This window comes from Trichomonas vaginalis, chromosome V (genome assembly GCF_026262505.1).
Source record: "Trichomonas vaginalis G3 chromosome V, whole genome shotgun sequence".
Classification (NCBI taxonomy): domain Eukaryota; phylum Parabasalia; order Trichomonadida; family Trichomonadidae; genus Trichomonas; species Trichomonas vaginalis.
In genome coordinates, this window is record NC_067207.1 from 34240961 (window position 1) to 34260876 (window position 19916).

The window sequence follows — 19916 nt, forward strand, 5'->3', positions numbered from 1 at the left end:
TCATATGAAATCCCAAATACTACAACATTAATTGAATCTGAAGAATTTTATCAATGCAAAGAACTCAAAAGAATAACAATTCCTGAGGGTGTTACAACAATTGGAAATTCTGCATTTTCCGAATGTTCAAACCTCACAACTTTAATAATTCCAAATAGTGTAATAACAATTGGAGAAGAGGCATTTTCTTATTGTGAAAATCTCGTAAGTATTACAATTAGTAATAAGGTAATATCAATTGGAAATTATTCGTTTATAGGATGTTCTAGTCTCACAACTTTAGTTATTCCTAATAGTGTAATCACAATTGGAGAAGAGACATTTTCTTTTTGTGAAAATCTTGCAAGTATAACAATTGGTAATAAGGTAAAATCAATTGAAAATGGGGCATTTCATAATTGTTCTAATCTCAGAATGATAACAGTTCCTGATAGTGTTACTTCAATTGGAGAAAGTGCATTTTATCAATGTTTTAAACTCAAAATGATAACAGTTGGTAAGAGTGTTGAATCAATTGGAGAAGTTGCATTTTATGAATGTTCTAGTCTTGAATCTATAACAATTCCAGACAGTGTTACATCAATTGGAAAAAGTGCATTTTATGGATGTTCTAGTCTTGAATCTATAACAATTCCAGATAGAGTAGAACTTGTTGGAGAAAACACATTTTGGGGATGCTCTCGACTCACAAGTCTAATTATTGGTAACAGTGTTACGTCAATTGGAGTTGATGCATTTTATGAATGCATTAGTCTCACAAATGTAATAATCGGTAATAAAGTCTCAAAAATTGCAAGAGAGGCATTTTATGGATGCATTAATCTCACAACTATTGTAATTCCAAATAGCGTTACAACAGTTGGATCTAGTGTATTTGATAATTGTTCTAGTCTTCAAAGCATAACAATTGGTAATAATGTCATATCAATTGGAAACAAGGCATTTTCTGAATGTATTAGTCTCTCAAGTATAACAATTCCTAATAGTGTTTCATCAATCGGAGAAAAAGCATTTTTTGGATGTTACAATCTAACAAGTAAATCTTGATTTTTTTTAAAATCAAATATTTATAACTTTAATACATACAGCTTAAACCTTATTCTTGTTTTCTCTTGTGAGAAAGCAATCTTACAAAGCTAACAATCCTAAAAAATAAAGAATTAAAATTTAATAATTTAATCTAACAAAATTTCTCTCTTTATCCTTTTGCACTCTTTATATGCAACTCAAATCCATCATATAATATTCCTATAATACTCTTGCCTCAAACAATGACGAACAAACTGCTATTCTCATTTAATTACAGACCAAATCTATTCAAATTTCTGAATTTTTAATTTTCATTTCAATTTCAAATGGAATTAGAAGAAGAAACTATCTTTACTGTTATGGATCTTTGTAAATTTGGAGTTAAACAAGAAATACAAGCACAGTATGGATATGGTGAACGTGTCAGAAAAGAAAGATCTCAGATTTCATTCCACTGCAAATATAGGGTGTCCAAAGGTGTGTTTAGCACAAACCTGAATACTGCGAATAGAAATAAACAAGTTACATATATATAAAGTTTATTTAAATATAATCACCATTGGATTCAATCACGCGTTCGCAGCGATCGATCCAGGCTTGAAAGACACGCTTTAAATCATCATGAGAAAATTGCTCAAATTGCTCTCTTACAAAATTTTCAAGATCATCTGGACTCGCGAATTCGCGTCCTTCAGCTCTCTTTTTTAGCGTGCCGAATAAATAAAAGTCAGAGGGTGCAATATCAGGTGAATAAATTGGGTTTGGAACAACTTTGACATTGTTTTCCAACAAGTAATTCATTACCTTATGACTTTTATGAACTCTTGAATTATCAAAATGAATTGCAAACTTTTGTTTTTGTTGTTTGGATTTCTCAAACTCATAAGAATTGATAATTTGAGTAAGAACATTGTCAATTAGATACTGAGTATTCATCGTATTAGGTTTTTGAAGAATATCAATTGCGATGATGCCATTCACGCCCCAAAAAACCGACAACATCATCATTGGTGTGTCAATTTTTTTCTTCGGGAATGTTTGCGGATTTTCATCCTTCGGGATCCACATGATTTTGGCTTCTGTTGCATATTGAAACCAAGACTCGTCCCCTGTTACTAAAAAGCGAAACTTCTTGGATTGATACGCACCCAATATAGAGAGGAGCTCTTTCGAAGCTTGGACTCTAGATTTTTTTTGAACTGAATTAAGGTTGTGCGGAACCCAACGTGTATACGCTAGTTTGTAGTTCAAATAATTGTGCAGATAATAACTGACTGTTGTACGTGGTATCTTTGTCATCTCCTCTATCCTTCTGAGTGATGCTCTTGGGTCTTCATCTAGCGCTTGAAGAATTGCTTTGATTTTTCTTTGATCCGGCGATTTTTTGTCAATTTTTATGATGGGCGCCTTTTTGTTCATGAAGTGATACATCCTAACATGATACGTTACAGTGGAATAGCTAGGAGCATCCATACCGAAGCATTTTACCAATGTCTCGTAGATTTTTTTACAGTCTTTGCATTTTTTTGCAAGAGCGAGGATGTTTTCTTTATGATTCATTAAAAAAATGAAAAAAATCCCGCCAAAATTTCCCGCGAAACCGCCTCTTGTCTCAAAATTCATTTTATATCCCGGCATGGCGCCAAAATACAACTTACTCATCATATACATATATTCATATTTTTTATTATATATTTATAATCAGCATATATCTCCTTTAATAGTCTCATATAGAGCGCTGTGCTAAACGCACCTTTGGACACCCTATATTTCATTTATTGGAAAAAATGCATTTTCTGAGTGTCCAAATCTAACAAACATTACAATTAAAACTACAAATGATAACACAAATTTGCTTTCATCTGAAGCATTTGATGGATGTCCAGTTACAGAACTTGTTTATGAAACTACGGGATTCACATTAATAAGTTTTAATGGATTCCAAAATAAAGTTCAAGCAATTAAATTTAACATTTCAAATTCAAAATCAATTAGAAAAATTCAAGAAATAACATCATTGCCATCTTTGTCTCATTTTACAAAATTAAAATATATCATAATCCAAAATATAAATGATTTAACAATCCCAGAATCTTTTGCTAAAGGAGATGATATTGAAATCTTTATTGCCAACAATATAAAGTATATCGATCCATATGCATTCAAAGATTGTTCTATTAGCAAATTCACATATCTTGGAACAGACAAACTTGAAGGAAATTTCCTTAAAAACGCCAAATCGTGCCAAGAAGTAATAACATCTTCAGAGTATAATTATAATAAAATTGGCGGAAAAGCAATTAATCTCAAATTTAATAAAGTAACTGGTAACTATGAAAAGCCAAAAAATACCAGTAAAACCATTCCTATTGTCATAGGAGTGACATGCGCTTTACTTCTTATCGCAGTAATTGGAGTTATTGCTTTCATAATTTACAAACGAAAGCATTCAAAGAAAGATGAAGAGGAAAATAATGCATCAGTTGAAAAACCATAAATGGATAAAATTTATATCCAAAAACCTCAAAACATCATTATGAAATTTAATTGAAAATTTCATTTAAAAACATTGCCATTTTTTACAGAAACAAATGACTAATACTAATTTATAAAATACTTTATGAATGAAATTATTATTGAAAGTATATATGCGCCAAAACTATATGAAAATAACATGTTATATCAATCATCTTTTCTTCATTTTTATGCAGTCAAATTCCGATTGATATACTCAAATTATCTAAAATATGTTGATCAACAATAAGAATATCAGTCATTCCAATCTTCGGTGACACATTTTAATGAATCTATTTTTCTTTTTCGTAATTTTCTGCAGAAATAAGGAATGTATATGAGAATTCACATAAATTATCATATAACTTATTAAATGCCGATTTTTTTTCTCATTTTGTTTTGAAAAATATTTGAACAGATTTTATAAATGAACTTTCTTGTTCTGAATATTCAAATATAATTATGTTTCGCCAATTTTCACTCATTTTTCCCTAAAGTCGCAAAATTATGTTTATCAAAAATCGAGAGGTATCTCTTTAAAATACATATAAAATTAGAAGTACGACAAAATAAATACATTAAATTTTATAAAAATATTAAAAAAGAATCTTATACAAATTTGAGAGAAACTTGAAAAATTAAATAGTTGTAAATATTTTCTCAGATTTAATTTTTAAGATTTCATTATTGCAATAATAAAATGAATTTAAAAAAAAAAAAAGGTAGTGGGGCCTCCAGGCACTTCGTGCCCTCTAGCCCTGAAGATGTTTAGTATAACTTTGTCCGGACAAGTAAGGGTCTATCGTCGCTACAGGAAAAGTTACAGGCGTTCCACGGAAGTATACTTTGAGAAGCCTTTTCTTCCTTTTAAAACAAGATAGGACGGTTATTTTACAAAACTGACAACACTTTGACCGAGTAGTTTTTTGTGCTGAACAAAAAGTGTCATATAAACATCTGTCAAAAACCGCTTTTTAACTTCACTTAAAATGCCACGTAAGCTACGTAAGAATATACGTAAGAGGAAGGGAGCATTGAAACATCCAATAGTAAAACTAACACCACAACAACAGTTGCAACAACAAATGATGAATGACCCCACTATGTTGCAACAAATGTCAAGCAACCCTATGCTTTTAAACCGAGTTATTGGTGCACAGAGTGGAGGTTTAAGAGCGGCACTTTTAGCGAAAATGGCAGGCTATGGTGGAGCTGCAGACGGAACAGCTTATAACCCTCAAAGTCAAATGAATTTGAGTTCACTCAAAAATCAAATAACAGATGTCAAAAAGTCAAACATAGACATACAGAAACAAATAAGTGAAAACGAAAAGAAACTAGAATATGACAGACACACAAAGAAACTCAATGAGTTAAACGTAGAGAAAAAGAAGAAAGAAGAACAACTGAAAGAACTAAGTACAGAGGAATATGCGAAAAAAGTGTCAGAAAAAGCAGCAGAAGTAGCAAAAATGGAACAAGATGTTATAAATTTGAAAAACCATACTACTCAATATAAAGTACTGAAAGATGAAGAGATAAAACAAAAAGCCCTGAAGACATATATGGATAGCGATGAGTATAAAAAAGAAGTTGAAGCAAATGTAAAGGCAGAAAAACTTTTACAGTTGCAAAACCAAACAGTACAGTATGAAAACTTAGCACAAGAAAGTAAAAATAACGACGCAGCCATGCAAAAGGCAATGAAAAGCGCAGAATATATAAAAGCTAATAATGACTGGTTAGATGCCCAAGCCAACGCTAAAGCAGCCCAACTTATAGGGTCAATAAGGACAAAAATACAAGCGGATGAAGACAGTTCAAATGAAGCTTTAATGAATGCTGACTTTAAGAACGCCTTCGAAGCTCTTCATAGTAAGGTGAAACTAGTGAACGACTTCTCATCTGGAAAGAAACTGAAGTCTGAAGGTTTCGACAACGAGTTAAGAGAAGTAGCACAAAATATGACGAAAATAACAGATGCAGCAACGAGACAGGCAGTTCAAAGTGCCTATGACGCTGTTAGAGCAACTGTTGTGGAAAGTCAAGAAAAAGAGTTACAACAGACCAAAACAGACCTAGTAAATGCTTTCTTAAAAACGAAAAGTCAGGTAGGACATTATGCTGCAGATGGAACATATGTGCCAGCTGGTGGAACTTATATACCACCAAACCCTCCAAGAGAAACACCTGCACCAGGACTACCTAAAACATTTACATCGTCACATGGACACAGACACAGGCATGCACCAAAACCAACACAACAACCAACAGTTCAAAACACTGCACCACAACCAACAGTTCAAAACACTGCACCACAACCAACAGTTCAAAATCCAGCACAACAACCAACAGTTCAAAACACTGCACAACAACAACCACAAACAGAGCAAGGACATAAAAGAAGTAGAGAACAAGGAAACCAAGAATTCTTAAAAATGCTTAAGGAAAATTATGGTTACCCAGATACTCTTGACTTTAGTGACAGATATAAAGAAGCTATTAGAAAGTTCAAGGAAGGAAATACTGACCCGAACCTATTTAGCTTTATGGTTCAGCACCAAATGGGATATAATTTCAAACCTGGAAAATACAAGCTCGCTAAGGGATATGATTTAATAGCATATCATCCAAATGACATGGATGAATTTACTCCGAGATATTTGGTGTCAGAGATAAATGATAATTCAACTATCTTCATGAAACGCGTAAAAAATAGAGACGGAACGAAAGAAGAAAGGTTTATGAGTCCGGATGACTTAGATAGGGAACTTGTTAAAAACGGTCTCGGAATATATGAAATGCCAGCAGATGAGGTACAAGAAACTCCACAGGAAGAAGTTCAGATACAACCAGACATGGAAGAAATAGTTCAGCAACAACAGCTAGAAGAGCCTGAAGGAAACGAACAAGTCCCTCCTTTGGAAACTAACTTCACAGAACTAGATGAAGATTTGGAACAGCCGAAAAATCTTGACCCTCAACAAGAGTATGAGGTGAATATGGAATCTTTCCAAGAGTCTAAGAAAAATTCGGCTGACAGAGTAGAAGAATATCGAAAAATGTTCGCCGACATACAAAAGACTCCAACATCAGATGAAAATATTCAGCATAGAATGGAAGAACTGAAAGAAAGTGTACGCAAATACAACAATCCTTTTTACTTACGACCATATAACGTTCAATCTTTGGCTGAACTCGGTGAAAATAAAAGGTTAAATTTCAACAAAACATATAGAAATGAAACATTGTTTAAAGTTCATTCAGAACCTAACCAATATGGAAACAAACCTACTTTTGTTTCTGCAGACTATGGAACTACAATGAGATGGGGTCATAAGCTAATCCGGATAGGTGGTTCATAAACTTACAACCACAATTCCAAGAAGTTGTAGACGCAATGGAAATGAATGGTGAACCAGATATAGCTGGTATTTTCAGCGCGGCTTTAATGCCATTGAAAGATATGAAACATGCAGATATTTTGGACCAGTATGAAATGAACATGGCTGATGGAAATATAACACCTGACGTTCTAGAACATTTATCTCAAAGAACTACACAGAACCATAGAGATGGTATATTTGGTGAAGAGTTTAGAAAGAAAGTTAGGGAGAGAGAAGGAAGAGAACCTATTGTACATGACCTTGCAAACGAAAGTTTACAAAATGTCATAAAAACTTACTTTGCAGACAATGAACTGAGAAGGGATGAATATTTAAGAAAACTCAAATGGACAGTACCAAATGAAATGTTAGTATTGAAAAACATGTTCCTTGACAAAATAAAACCAACTACAGAAATAAATGACGCAAGACTGAAACATTGGGTAAAAGCTTTCCCATTCACAAAAGATATTATTGGTAACATGGAAAGAAAACCAGAATGGCTACAAAAACATATATTTGGAAACGAGCTTATTCCATATGGACAAGCTCTGTTTGAAGAGCTTGAACCGGAAACTCAGGAAAGAGTCATGCAAACAATACGCGAAGACTCAAATACAAACTATGACAAAATCTTTCTAGGATATAGGTTACCTGAGATGGGCGACCAGAGCCCAAAGGCAAAAAGGACATGGGAAATTTACAACATACTAGGCGAACATGAGGCAAAGATGCAACAACTTGAAGCAGAGGGCAAGTTACCAAAAGCGACACCAAAGAAGAAGAGTAGAACAAAGTGAAAGTAGTGAAGAAGTAACTTCATCTAGTGAAAGTAGTGGCAATGAAGGAAAAAGAAGAGTTAAAAACTCAGTCAGGAAGAAAGTAAAGCTTGGTCCGAGTGGGTTCTATTATGACACATAAATCCAACTATTCTATATTTTTACCCATATGAAATGTACGCCGCTCAGAATATAACGCCAACAGTTTTGGATGCCATGAACGGAAATGTTTCCGAATGGTATAACGAATGCGACAATGCCATTAGAAGGTCAGAAATAGTTCCTGGAACTTACGAATATACAACTGCTGTTTCTTATGGAAACGTAGGCGAGTTTGGAGAAGGTTCTTCAACAACAGTAGATATTGCTTGCGACAGGTTTCATATTATTTCTATTGACAACTCATTCTTATACGTGGAACAAGACATTGAAATAAAACCTTCTGCCAAGTTGTCTGACAAGAAAGGTTGCAATGGAATTTTCTATGTCGGATACCAATATGCTCCAGAAGTTTTCATGGGATATAAAATATATTCTAACTCTGACTTAGTTCAAACAGTAACATGGGCAAACTATGAATGGTTCGCTTTGAGAAACTCAGTACAACCACAAGCTAGAGAACAAACAGACCAGTATGCAAATATTGAGAAAATAAGAAGACTTGACCCTAACGTTCCAGGAGTTTATGTTAACATTTCTGGACAAACTGCAGCAGCAGTAACCAAAGTAAAACTGAAACTTAGAGTTCCTTTGTCATCTTTCCTCATCTTCAGGTTTTTAAGATACTTGCCAAACTGGGCAGGAAAAATTTCTATCGAACTTACTCCAAGCAAAAATAACTTAGTCATTGCACCAACACAAGACCCATTCACTATTACAGACGTAAAGGGAACAAATCAAACATCATTCGCCGAATTTTGCAAAGACAAAGTTGACTTAGACTTTGGTTTCTCAAACTTCAACAATGAAGTAAACTATTATTTCAATGCTGCTGGAACTGCTTGGGACCCAGTTAAGTTCACATGCGAAAAGTTTGAATGCAAGAGAATAGAAAGCAGACTTGCAGTCTATATGTTGGACCCAGATATTTCAAATGCTTTAGCTGCCAAATATATTGCAGTTCCACTTATGTTCCCTATACACCAAATATCTGTCAAAGACTTTGCAGGTGAAGTTGGAAACCAAAGTGCTGACCCAGGTGCAAGAACAGATATTGCTTTAACAACTGCAATGAAACATGCAGATACTATGTTTGTACTGTTCAGACGAACTATAAATGACTATTCTTGTTTCTACAACCCTGGTATTAAATATCATATAAACATAGATGGCAAATATTATCCAAGAGAAGAATATTCTACAGTTGAGGATATGAGGTCATACAACTTGATATTAGATGCTATGAACTTTAACAACAACTTCACAACAACCATTAACCCTGAAATGCAAAGTTCTATTATGCCATATGTGAAAGTATGGACTCATACAGGAGGTCAAAAAACTCAATATACAAATGGAGACCGTTCAAACTTTTGGCTTGGCATTCCATTTGCTGACTCAGAAGACTTTATGGTGGTATTTCAACTGTTGGTACTGTACAAATACAATATACTGGTGACAGAGACGGTCCAGATGAACTGAGAGCAAAGAAGTTTACAAAACCAATAGCACTTTTCACGGAAGATGCTCTTTTGAAGATTCGTTCGATGAAACCTGCTGGGGCTCCTCAGATTGGCATAACGACAGCTTCCATCGAGCAGATTTTGGCAGCAGGTCAGTAAGTTGTTCTTTGACACTTTTCTCACCATCGTAAATAGTTATGACACCTGTTTTGACATAATATTGTAAGATAAACTTACCTTTAGAAATATCTGTAAGTTTTGTTGTTATTATTTTGTCAACGTCAAGAACTTTCACCATTTCAGTTATACCAACTTTCTTTGCTTTATGAAAATATTTTGGTTCAGCAAAGACTGCTATTCTATAACATTTACCATTGTTTGTATAAAGAACTATTCTGTCAATGTATTTGTATTGTTTGTGTGTGTAAACTTTGTTCTGCTTCAATTCGAAGAGATACTCGAATACGTCCATCTTTTTATTCTAAGTAAAATGTCATTTCCGAAAAAATAGAAGCGTAAGTGTTTCAAAAGGTTTAATGGCGGTGGCAGATGTGAAGTTAAATTCACCAACTCAAACAAACAGTCAAAGTGTTATTGTCAATGTCAAAGACAGAGATGTTGAAGTGGGGAAACCATACGAAGACGAAGATGGTATAGCAATTGTTCCTGTAAAAGAACAACCAACATATCCTGAAGTTAGCAGAGACTTAAGTTCTGTTGCAGATATTCGAAACGACTACCAACAACTGAAAGACAAACTTCAAACTCAGGAGAAGATTTGTCAAGCTTTAGGTATAATGTTAAACTTGGTCGAACACAACCCTGTAAAAGTGAACTCATATGTCATTGCACCTCATGAAGTTTTGAAAGAACTATTGAAACTTTTGACAGAGGCAGACGATATAAACATCAAAGAAATAGAACCCGACATTAGTTGCTGTGGTGTTTCATATAATGTCATTGACAAGATATACGTTATGAAAGGAGGTGAAACGTTGAACTTAAAGTATAGTTTCCCAGACGTCATAAAAATATTTGACGACCACAACATTTCATTAAAATTTATTTGCTAAGTAAAAATGTCAAAACTTCTTGAAAGATGTTTGAAGAAAAATAATATAGACTTTATTTCATGTAAAGGACTTTACACACTTTTGAACGATATGAAAGACCCTGTTTTGTTTGTTCGTGTAGACAAAGGAAAGTTCTATGTCTTTACAAAATATTTGAACTTCTTAGACAGAGAACTTCAAGAAACGCCATGTGAAAGTTTAGATGAAGTTCTTCTCCACTTTCAGAAAAACTTTTAAATATATATAAATGGCAGAAGATATAATGGTTTATACTATTACGACTAAAAACCCTGAGTCATATAATTCTATAACAACAAACTTACAAAGTCCTCAAGGACGATATTGTAAACTAACCTTAAACACAATGACGACTAAAGCCTGTTTTGCTCTTTTGACACCAGAAGACTTTATTGTTGTGAATGGTAAAAAATACTCCTTTGAAGATACTTACTCAGATATACCACCAACAGGTTTTGTTGACTTATTTAATACTTTAAGGACGGGTGTAACATGTGCTGCAACTAGAGCAGGTTTCATTATGTTTGGATGTCCGACTGAGTTTACTATAAACGATATGAGCTATAATACAAAACTTATTTCTGGTTTTTTACTACAACAGTTTCCTATAACAGGAAAAGGTGTCATACAAGGAATGTCTATTCCATTGACATTAAGCACACCAATCTTATATATTGTTTCAAACTTAGGTTCAAAGTGTTATTCGAATGTCGACAGAAACTATTATGACCAAAAGATACTTATGCGTATAAACAATACTTTCTCTGCTGGTTTGCCTATTGTTCATTCGAATGCAGAATTTTCAACCTTAGTGAACTCAAACACTTTGGCAATATAACGTTGACATTAGTTGACGCAAACTTTGTTCCTGTAAAACTTTATGTCCTATGTATTTGTCAATGACGGCATAAAGTTTCGAATTGGAAGATGCAACTGGTGAAAGTATTGTATTACAAGAACAACTTCAACAACAAATAGCTCAAGAACAACAAATGCAACAAATGCAACAACAAAGTCAAGAATAAAAAAAATTTTTTTTTTATTTTTATAAAAATGTACAGAATAGATGTTTCAGATTTTTATGACTTCCAAGCATTCAGAAATATGTGTCCACTTAGAGACTATAACAAAGCAGTCGAGAATTTGAAACGTTTAGTCATTTATGTCGACTCTGCCCCAGAATGTTATGTTATGAAAGAATGGGATGTTGTCTTTAACAAACCTAAAGCAACAATAGTTTCAGAACAAGAATGTAGACAGAAACTTAAGAAAATAAAAGTTGTACAAGTTGGCATGAAGATGTTAGATGCTTGGGATATCTTATTGTCAAAGTTAGAAGATTTTTCAGTTCGAGGTATAAAGTTCTATACACCTTCTCCAAACTTCTTTCTATCTTCACTGGATATAAATATGAACAAGTAGAATGGAAAGAAATATTATAGAAGCTTGGTTAGACCATGTCAAAGAAATTATATGCAATGGAAACGAAAGAGTCTATGAGTATATCTTATGTTGGTTTGCAAACATCTTACAACATCCAAGTGCTAAGAATGAAAACTGCTCTCATTATAATTGGAAAACAAGGAACTGGTAAGAATACTTTCTTTACAGATATTTTGTTGCAAACTGTTAGAGGGCTATTCGAACCCGAATATGACAAACTTAGAAAACATCTGTGGCAAGTTTAACTCCTCAATAGAGAATATGAAACTTATAGTATGTAACGAACTTCAAAGTATAGATACAACAAAAGTTTTGAACTCAGATGCTTTGAAGAGTCTTATAACAGACAAAGTTGGAGTTGTTGAAAAGAAAATATAAAGACCAAAGAGTTTGTGAAAATGTTGCAAACTTCATTATGGTTTCAAACAATGCTGTTCCGATGAAGTTAGAAAGTTCTGACAGAAGATATGTAGTTGTCAGAACGTCAGATTCTCATATGCAAGATACAGAATATTTTGACGACTTAGCAGAAACTTTGACATCTGACTTTTACAACCACTTGTTCTCATATTTTATGACATTAGATATTTCAAAGTTCAATCCAAGACAAATTCCACATACCGAAGAGAGACAAACATTGTTAGAAGCAAACAAGAGTGTTTATGAACTGTTCATAGATGAAACTGACTTTGTGTCATTAGATGAAAGGTCATTGTACGATTCGTATAAACAATATTGTCAAGAATATGGTTATATGACAGCGTCTAAAACGAACATTTTGGCAAATGTCAAAAGTCTTTTAGACGTACAGAAAGGTGTATATACAAAGAAAAATTTTTATGAGTAAATTTTAAAAAAAATATTTTTTTTATCCGATAGAAAAAGATGGCAAAATTCATCTCAGTAAATAAGTACATGTCAGGACTTAAAGAAGAACTAGACCATTCACATATTGAATGTTTACTTCTACCATTTTGGAAAAGTCTTCATTCAGCAAAGTTTGGAACATCGAACCAGTTAAGTTTGCTATTGTGACTAAAAATGGTGCGAAATTTGAAGACTTAGACATAGAAGGTTTGTTAGCAGTCAAAGAAAGTTTTGACAGAAGGTTTTCAAACCTTAAAGAAGGCAAAGCATACAAACTTGTTATACCTTATGAACCAAAGAAGACAGACGACTATGAATATTATGAGTCTAAAGTTGTAGAAGTTCAAGGTAAATTGGGTAAAAAGATTTTAGAGTCTAAGCCAGTGTTTACTCCTAAAGAGGAAGAGAACATTGACATTGACCCAGAAATGTTCTAAAAATAAAATTTTATTTTTACATGTCAAATTTCTTTTTCTCTGGAACTGGTTCAGATTCTTTTTCTCTTCTTCTACTTTCTTTTCTTTTCTTTTCTTCTTTCTTCTTTTTCTGGTGGAGTTATGTCAAATTTGGCGCAACTATATTTATGTAAAAGTTCTTTGTCTTTAATAGCTCTTCTATTCTGTTTTCTATTTCATCTTCAAGAACAGCGCATGTGTCTCTTTGCATTCTAAGAAGTTTTGTTGGACTTCATCTCTCCAAGAGGCGTCATCTCTGTCAACAAGTCTGTCATTGACAAATTTTAAGACTTCTCTGCCTAATGTTTATGGTTCTTGTCATATTCCCAGAAACAGAACTTTAGAACAAATTCCCCTTTCTTGTTTACACTATGTAAGATTTTATGGTCGACAGATGTTTTGCTGTCAAAAAGCTTGTCTCGAATATAGATAGCGAAATCGCTAGACATTTTCTAAAAGATAAAAATTTTAATTTTTCTAAAAATATGTTAGAAAAAAAGTTTGCTGACATTGACAAGAAATTTGAGAATGTTTTAAACAAGAACAAGAGGAAGTTAGAAATGCTCAGATAAAACCCATACATGACAAGTTCTTATTTGCTCAGAATGGTATAACAGGTCTAATTGCACCACCTGGGTCGGGTAAGACTTTCACTTATCTTAAAATGGCTGCACAACAACAAGAACTAGATGAGAAGAACCCATTTTATGAGTTAGTTGTCCATTTGTAGTACTTCTGGTCAATTTGACCAAACCGTCAATTCGTTCAAAGATAGAATTCATACAATATCGAGTGATTTTGATCATTTTTTTTAACATATGAAGTAAAAAATGTATGATTCTTACGGTTTTTATTCTTACGTTTTTGAATAAATCAAGATTTAAAAAATTTTCAAAATTGTAAGACATTTAAAAAAAAAAAAAAAAAAAAAAAAAAAGGTAGTGGGGCTTCCAGGGGCTGCGCCCCTTCTAGCCCTGAAGATGTTTAGTATAAATGAAGTTTTTATTCGGTATATTCTGAATCTTGAATGTCTTGGAAATTTTCTTCTTCTTCGCTCTTCGAGGTGAGGATTTCTTCGACTTCTTCTTCTTCGCCATTGGAGCAACAAATCCTGCGATGAAAACTTTGTATATACCTTCTTGAGGAGTCTCTATGATGAAAGTCGTATTGTTGAGGAAATGGAACTCGACATCTTGAACAAATTGGCAACTGCTGTGTGTGAATTTTGCAATTGTGAGAGGCTTTCCTTTATAGCCCTTGGGAAAGCTTGAGATAGTTACTGTTCCTCCATATGGAACTCTGGCAGGAATATCTAAAGCAACAGTTGTTATAACGTGGAAATTGTCTTGAAATTCTGGTAAAGGTTCAATGCAGTATAGTCGTTTTGACTGGTTGTCTTTTGTGTAGAAATATAAATAGAATGACCTTTCACCATGTTCATTCAATTCTTCCAAATAATTGTATGAATTTGGATATAAACGGACAAATTCAGCAATTTTAACTTCTTGTAAATGCTTCTGCAAGTTCTTTGGAAAAAAAGTAATGAACTGGTCAATAGCTTGCAACGCTATGAGATTGGCAGTAACGGGTAAATATGAAGCAAACATGTCAACAAGTACGCCAGGGTCTTTGATTTCGTTTTCAAGAGGCTGAATGGCATCCATGACAGCTTGAAACATCTCGTTATAATCTCGATTGTCTTCTGAACCCCACTGTTCATTTAACTTATCTAACAATTCTAACTTTTCTTTGCGTATTTTCTACGAACTTTCTCTGAAAGAGGAGTGTCGCTATCTTGTGTGTCTTGAATTTGAGACTTAAATTGTTTGCTAAAGGCGAGATATCGTGTTTGCGACCTAGTGGTCATTGCAGAATGTGTTTCTGTATGTTCGATGGATGTGTTTCTGTATTTTCGGGTGGTTGTGTTTCTGTATGTTCGATTGGAATCTGATTGGTATGAACTTCTTCTGAAAATGCTTCTGTTCCGATAGTTGTTGTTGCCTGACCTGTTGGCTGAGCTGTTTCTTTGTGCAAATGCATATTGTCCAACAAATTGTCTTGAATTGTATGAGGAAGTTGTTTTGGTATTATAGGAGGTCGTAAGGGTTTTGAGAATGGTGAGACATAAGTTGTAGGAACTTTAACTGCAGAGGTAGTCGAAGAATTGTTTGCGACACTTGTTCTTCCTTCCATTATGAAAAATGAACCGTTTTTTTCGGACTACTCATAGAAAAGTTTAAAATAAACCGTTTTCGTCAACGGTAACCCCCTCTATTTTTTATTTTATTTAATATTACCGTTGGAAAACCGTTCCATCTCAAATATCGAATGAACTATAAACGTTTTTTGTTTTCTATATATACTTTTTTGTCAAACGGTAAAACTTTTTACACAACGGTTTTTGAGAGTCGTCGCCGTTGACTTTTTTGTAGAGCACTCAAATATTATAACTTTGTCCGACAAGTAAGGGTCTATCGTCGCTACAGGAAAAGTTACAGGCGTTCCAAGGAAGTATACTTTGAGAAGCCTTTTTCCCCTTATAGAATGAGATAGGACGGTTATTTTACAAAACTAACAACACTTTGACCGAGTAGTTTTTTGTGCTGAACAAAAAGTGTCATATAAACATCTGTCAAAAACCGCTTTTAACTTCACTAAAATGCCACGTAAGCTACGTAGAATATACGTAAGAGGAAGGGAGCATTGAAACATCCAATAGTAAAACTGACACCACACAAACAGTTGCAACAACAAATATGAATGACCCCACTATGTTGACAACAAATGTCAAGCAACCTATGCTTTTAAACCGAGTTATAGGTGCACAGAGTGGAGGTTTAGAAGAGCGGCACTTTTAGCGAAAATGGCAGGCTATGGTGGAGCTGCAGACGGAACAGCTTATAACCCTCAAAGTCAAATGAATTTGAGTTCACTCAAAAATCAAATAACAGATGTCAAAAAGTCAACATAGACATACAGAAACAAATAAGTGAAAACGAAAAGAAACTAGAATATGACAGACACACAAAGAAACTCAATGAGTTAAACGTAGAGAAAAGAAGAAAGAAGAACAACTGAAAGAACTAAGTACAGAGGAATATGCGAAAAAAGTGTCAGAAAGAAAAAGCAGCAGAAGTAGAAAAATGGAACAAAAAAGATGTCATGTTATAAATTTGAAAAACCATACTACTCAATATAAAGTTCTGAAAGATGAAGAAATAAAACAAAAAGCCCTGAAGACATATATGGATAGCGATGAGTATAAAAAAGAAGTTGAAGCAAATGTAAAGGCAGAAAAACTTTTACAGTTGCAAAACCAAACCGTACAGTATGAAAACTTAGCACAAGAAAGTAAAAATAACGACGCAGCCATGCAAAAGGCAATGAAAAGCGCAGAATATATAAAAGCTAATAATGACGGTTAGATGCCCAAGCCAACGCTAAAGCAGCCCAACTTATAGGGTCAATAAGGACAAAAATACAAGCGGATGAAGACAGTTCAAATGAAGCTTTAATGATGCTGACTTTAAGAACGCCTTCGAAGCTCTTCATAGTAAGGTGAAACTAGTGAACGACTTCTCATCTGGAAAGAAACTGAAGTCTGAAGGTTTCGACAACGAGTTAAGAGAAGTAGCACAAAATATGACGAAAATAACAGATGCAGCAACGAGACAGGCAGTTCAAAGTGCCTATGACGCCGTTAGAGCAACTGTTGTGGAAAGTCAAGAAAAGAGTTACAACAGACCAAAACAGACCTAGTAAATGCTTTCTAAAAACGAAAAGTCAGGTAGGACATTTAGCTGCAGATGGAACATATGTGCCAGCTGGTGAACTTAATACCAGCTGTGGAACTTATATACTGCTAGTGGAACTTATATACCACCAAACCTCCAAGAGAAGCACCTGCACCAGGACTACCTAAAACATTTACATCGTCACATGGACACAGACACAGGCATGCACCAAAACCAACACAACAACCAACAGTTCAAAACACTGCACCACAACCAACAGTCAAAACACTGCACCACAACCAACAGTTCAAAATCCAGCACCACAACCAACGTTCAAAACACTGCACCACAAACAACAGTTCAAAACACTGCACAGCAACAACCACAAACAGAGCAAGGACATAAAAGAAGTAGAGAACAAGGAAACCAAGAATTCTTAAAAATGCTTAAGGAAGACTATGGTACCCAGATACTCTTGACTTAGTGACAGATATAAAGAAGCTATTAGAAAGTTCAAGGAAGGAAATACTGACCCGAACCTATTTAGCTTTATGGTTCAGCACCAAATGGGATATAATTTCAAACCTGGAAAATACAAGCTCGCTAAGGGATATGATTTAATAGCATATCATCCAAATGACATGGATGAATTTACTCCGAGATATTTGGTGTCAGAGCTAAATGATAATTCAACTCTCTCATGAAACGCGTAAAAAATAGAGACGGAACGAAAGAAGAAAGGTTTATGAGTCCGGATGACTTAGATAGGGAACTTTTTAAAAACGGTCTCGGAATATATGAAATGCCAGCAGATGAGGTACAAGAAACTCCACAGGAAGAAGTTCAGATACAACCAGACATGGAAGAAATAGTTCAGCAACAACAGCTAGAAGAGCCTGAAGGAAACAAACAAGTCCCTCCTTTGGAAACTAACTTCACAGAACTAGATGAAGATTTGGAACAGCCGAAAAATCTTGACCCTCAACAAGAGTATGCGGAGAATATGGAATCTTTCCAAGAGTCTAAGAAAAATTCAGCTGACATAGTAGAAGAATATCGAAAAATGTTCGCCGACATACAAAAGACTCCAACATCAGATGAAAATATCCAGCATAGAATGGAAGTACTGAAAGATAATGTACACAAATACAACAATCCTTTTTACTTACGAGCATATAACGTTCAATCTTTGGATGAACTCGGTGAAATAAAAGGTTAAATTTCAACAAAACATATAGAAATGAAACATTGTTTAAAGTTCATTCAGAACCTAGCCAATATGGAAACAAACCTACTTTGTTTTTCTGCAGACGATGGAACTACAATGAGATGGCGTCATAAAGCTAATCCGGATAGGTGGTTCATTAACCTTACAACCACAATTCCAAGAAGTTGTAGACGCAATGGAAGTGAATGGTGAACCAGATGTAGCTGGTATTTTAGCGCGGCTTTAATGCCATTGAAAGATATGAAACATGCAGATATTTTGGACCAGTATGAAATGAACATGGCTGATGGAAATATAACACCTGACGTTCTAGAACATTTATCTCAAAGAACTACACAGAACCATAGAGATGGTATATTTGGTGAAGAGTTTAGAAAGAAAGTTAGGGAGAGAGAAGGAAGAGAACCTATTGTACATGACCTTGCAAACGAAAGTTTACAAAATGTCATAAAAACTTACTTTGCAGACAATGAACTGAGAAGGGATGAATATTTAAGAAAACTCAAATGGACAGTACCAAATGAAATGTTAGTATTGAAAAACATGTTCCTTGACAAAATAAAACCAACTACAGAAATAAATGACGAAAGACTGAAAGATTGGGTAAAAGCTTTCCCATTCACAAAAAGATATTGTTGGTAACATGGAAAGAAAACCAGAATGGCTACAAAAACATATATTTGGAAACGAGCTTATTCCATATGGACAAGCTATGATTTGAAGAGCTTGAACCGGAAACTCAGGAAAGAGTCATGCAAACAATAGCGAAGACTCAAATACAAACTATGACAAAATCTTTCTAGGATATAGGTTACCTGAGATGGGCGACCAGAGCCCAAAGGCAAAAAGGACATGGGAAATTTACAACATACTAGGTGAACATGAGGCAAAAGATGCAACAAAACTCAGTCAGGAAGAAAGTAAAGCTTGGTCGGAGTGGGTTCTATTATGACACATAAATCCAACTATTCTATATTTTTACCCATATAAAATGTACGCCGCTCAGAATATAACGCCAACAGTTTTGGATGCCATGAACGGAAATGTTTCCGAATGGTATAACGAATGCGACAATGCCATTAGAAGGTCAGAAATAGTCCTGAACTTACGAATATACAACTGCTGTTTCTTATGGAAACGTAGTGAGTTTGGAGAAGGTTCTTCAACAACAGTAGATATTGCAGCGACAGGTTTCACATTATTTCTATTGACAACTCATTCTTATACGTGGAACAAGACATTGAAATAAACCTTCTGCCAAGTTGTCTGACAAGAAAGGTTGCAATGGAATTTTCTATGTCGGATACCAATATGCTCCAGAAGTTTTCATGGGATATAAGATATATTCTAACTCTGACTTAGTCCAAACGGTAACATGGGCAAACTATGAATGGTTCGCTTTGAGAAACTCAGTAACAACCACAAGCTAGAGAACAAACAGACCAGTATGCAACTATTGAGAAAATAAGAAGACTTGACCCTAACGTTCCAGGAGTTTATGTTAACCTTTCTGTTCAGATGGAAATGCTGCCACTAAAGTAAAACTGAAACTGTAGAGTTCCTTTGTCATCTTTCCTCATCTTCAGGTTTTTAAGATACTGCCAAACTGGGCAGGAAAAATTTCTATCGAACTTACTCCAAGCAAAAATAACTTAGTCATTGCACCAACACAAGACCCATTCACTCTTACTGTAGCTGAGAACTGTGGAGCCAAGTTCTGTGACTTTTGCAAAGATAAGGTTGACTTAGACTTTGGTTTCTCAAACTT

At 34.4% G+C, this 19916-nt stretch overlaps 5 protein-coding genes and 3 pseudogenes across 8 annotated transcripts, besides 3 other annotated features; 6 read left to right on the forward strand and 2 right to left on the reverse strand.

The window, feature by feature from the left end:
• Positions 1–1038: 1038 nt before the first annotated feature.
• Positions 1039–1493: a mobile genetic element.
• Positions 1493–2796: a mobile genetic element.
• Positions 1573–2700, reverse strand: TVAGG3_0454730 (Mariner transposase; the record flags this gene model as incomplete). The annotated part of the gene is made up of 1 exon (XM_051234782.1): positions 1573–2700. One exon carries the CDS (start codon positions 2698–2700, stop codon positions 1573–1575), a length of 1128 nt encoding a protein of 375 aa, XP_051104512.1.
• A 1455-nt stretch (positions 2797–4251) lies between the features above and the next one.
• Positions 4252–12696: a mobile genetic element.
• TVAGG3_0454750 (protein of unknown function, DUF4106 family) lies at positions 4533–5063 on the forward strand (the record flags this gene model as incomplete). Its single annotated transcript, XM_051234783.1, has 1 exon — positions 4533–5063. A coding segment is annotated over one exon (531 nt), but the record flags the coding sequence as incomplete, so codon positions are not given.
• Positions 5982–6435, forward strand: TVAGG3_0454760 (protein of unknown function, DUF4106 family; the record flags this gene model as incomplete). The annotated part of the gene is made up of 1 exon (XM_051234784.1): positions 5982–6435. A coding segment is annotated over one exon (454 nt), but the record flags the coding sequence as incomplete, so codon positions are not given.
• On the forward strand, positions 8225–9084 carry TVAGG3_0454770 (protein of unknown function, DUF4106 family; the record flags this gene model as incomplete). The annotated part of the gene is made up of 1 exon (XM_051234785.1): positions 8225–9084. A coding segment is annotated over one exon (860 nt), but the record flags the coding sequence as incomplete, so codon positions are not given.
• TVAGG3_0454780 (protein of unknown function, DUF4106 family) lies at positions 9867–10403 on the forward strand (the record flags this gene model as incomplete). Its single annotated transcript, XM_051234786.1, has 1 exon — positions 9867–10403. The coding sequence occupies one exon, from the start codon at positions 9867–9869 to the stop codon at positions 10401–10403; it is 537 nt and encodes a 178-aa protein (XP_051104516.1).
• Positions 11475–12425, forward strand: TVAGG3_0454790 (annotated as a pseudogene). The gene has a single exon. A coding segment is annotated over exon 1 (951 nt).
• Positions 12697–14237: 1541 nt separating the features above from the next.
• Positions 14238–15226, reverse strand: TVAGG3_0454800 (annotated as a pseudogene). The gene has a single exon. A coding segment is annotated over exon 1 (989 nt).
• A 2335-nt stretch (positions 15227–17561) lies between these two features.
• Positions 17562–18590, forward strand: TVAGG3_0454810 (annotated as a pseudogene). The gene has a single exon. A coding segment is annotated over exon 1 (1029 nt).
• Positions 18591–19916: the final 1326 nt, after the last annotated feature.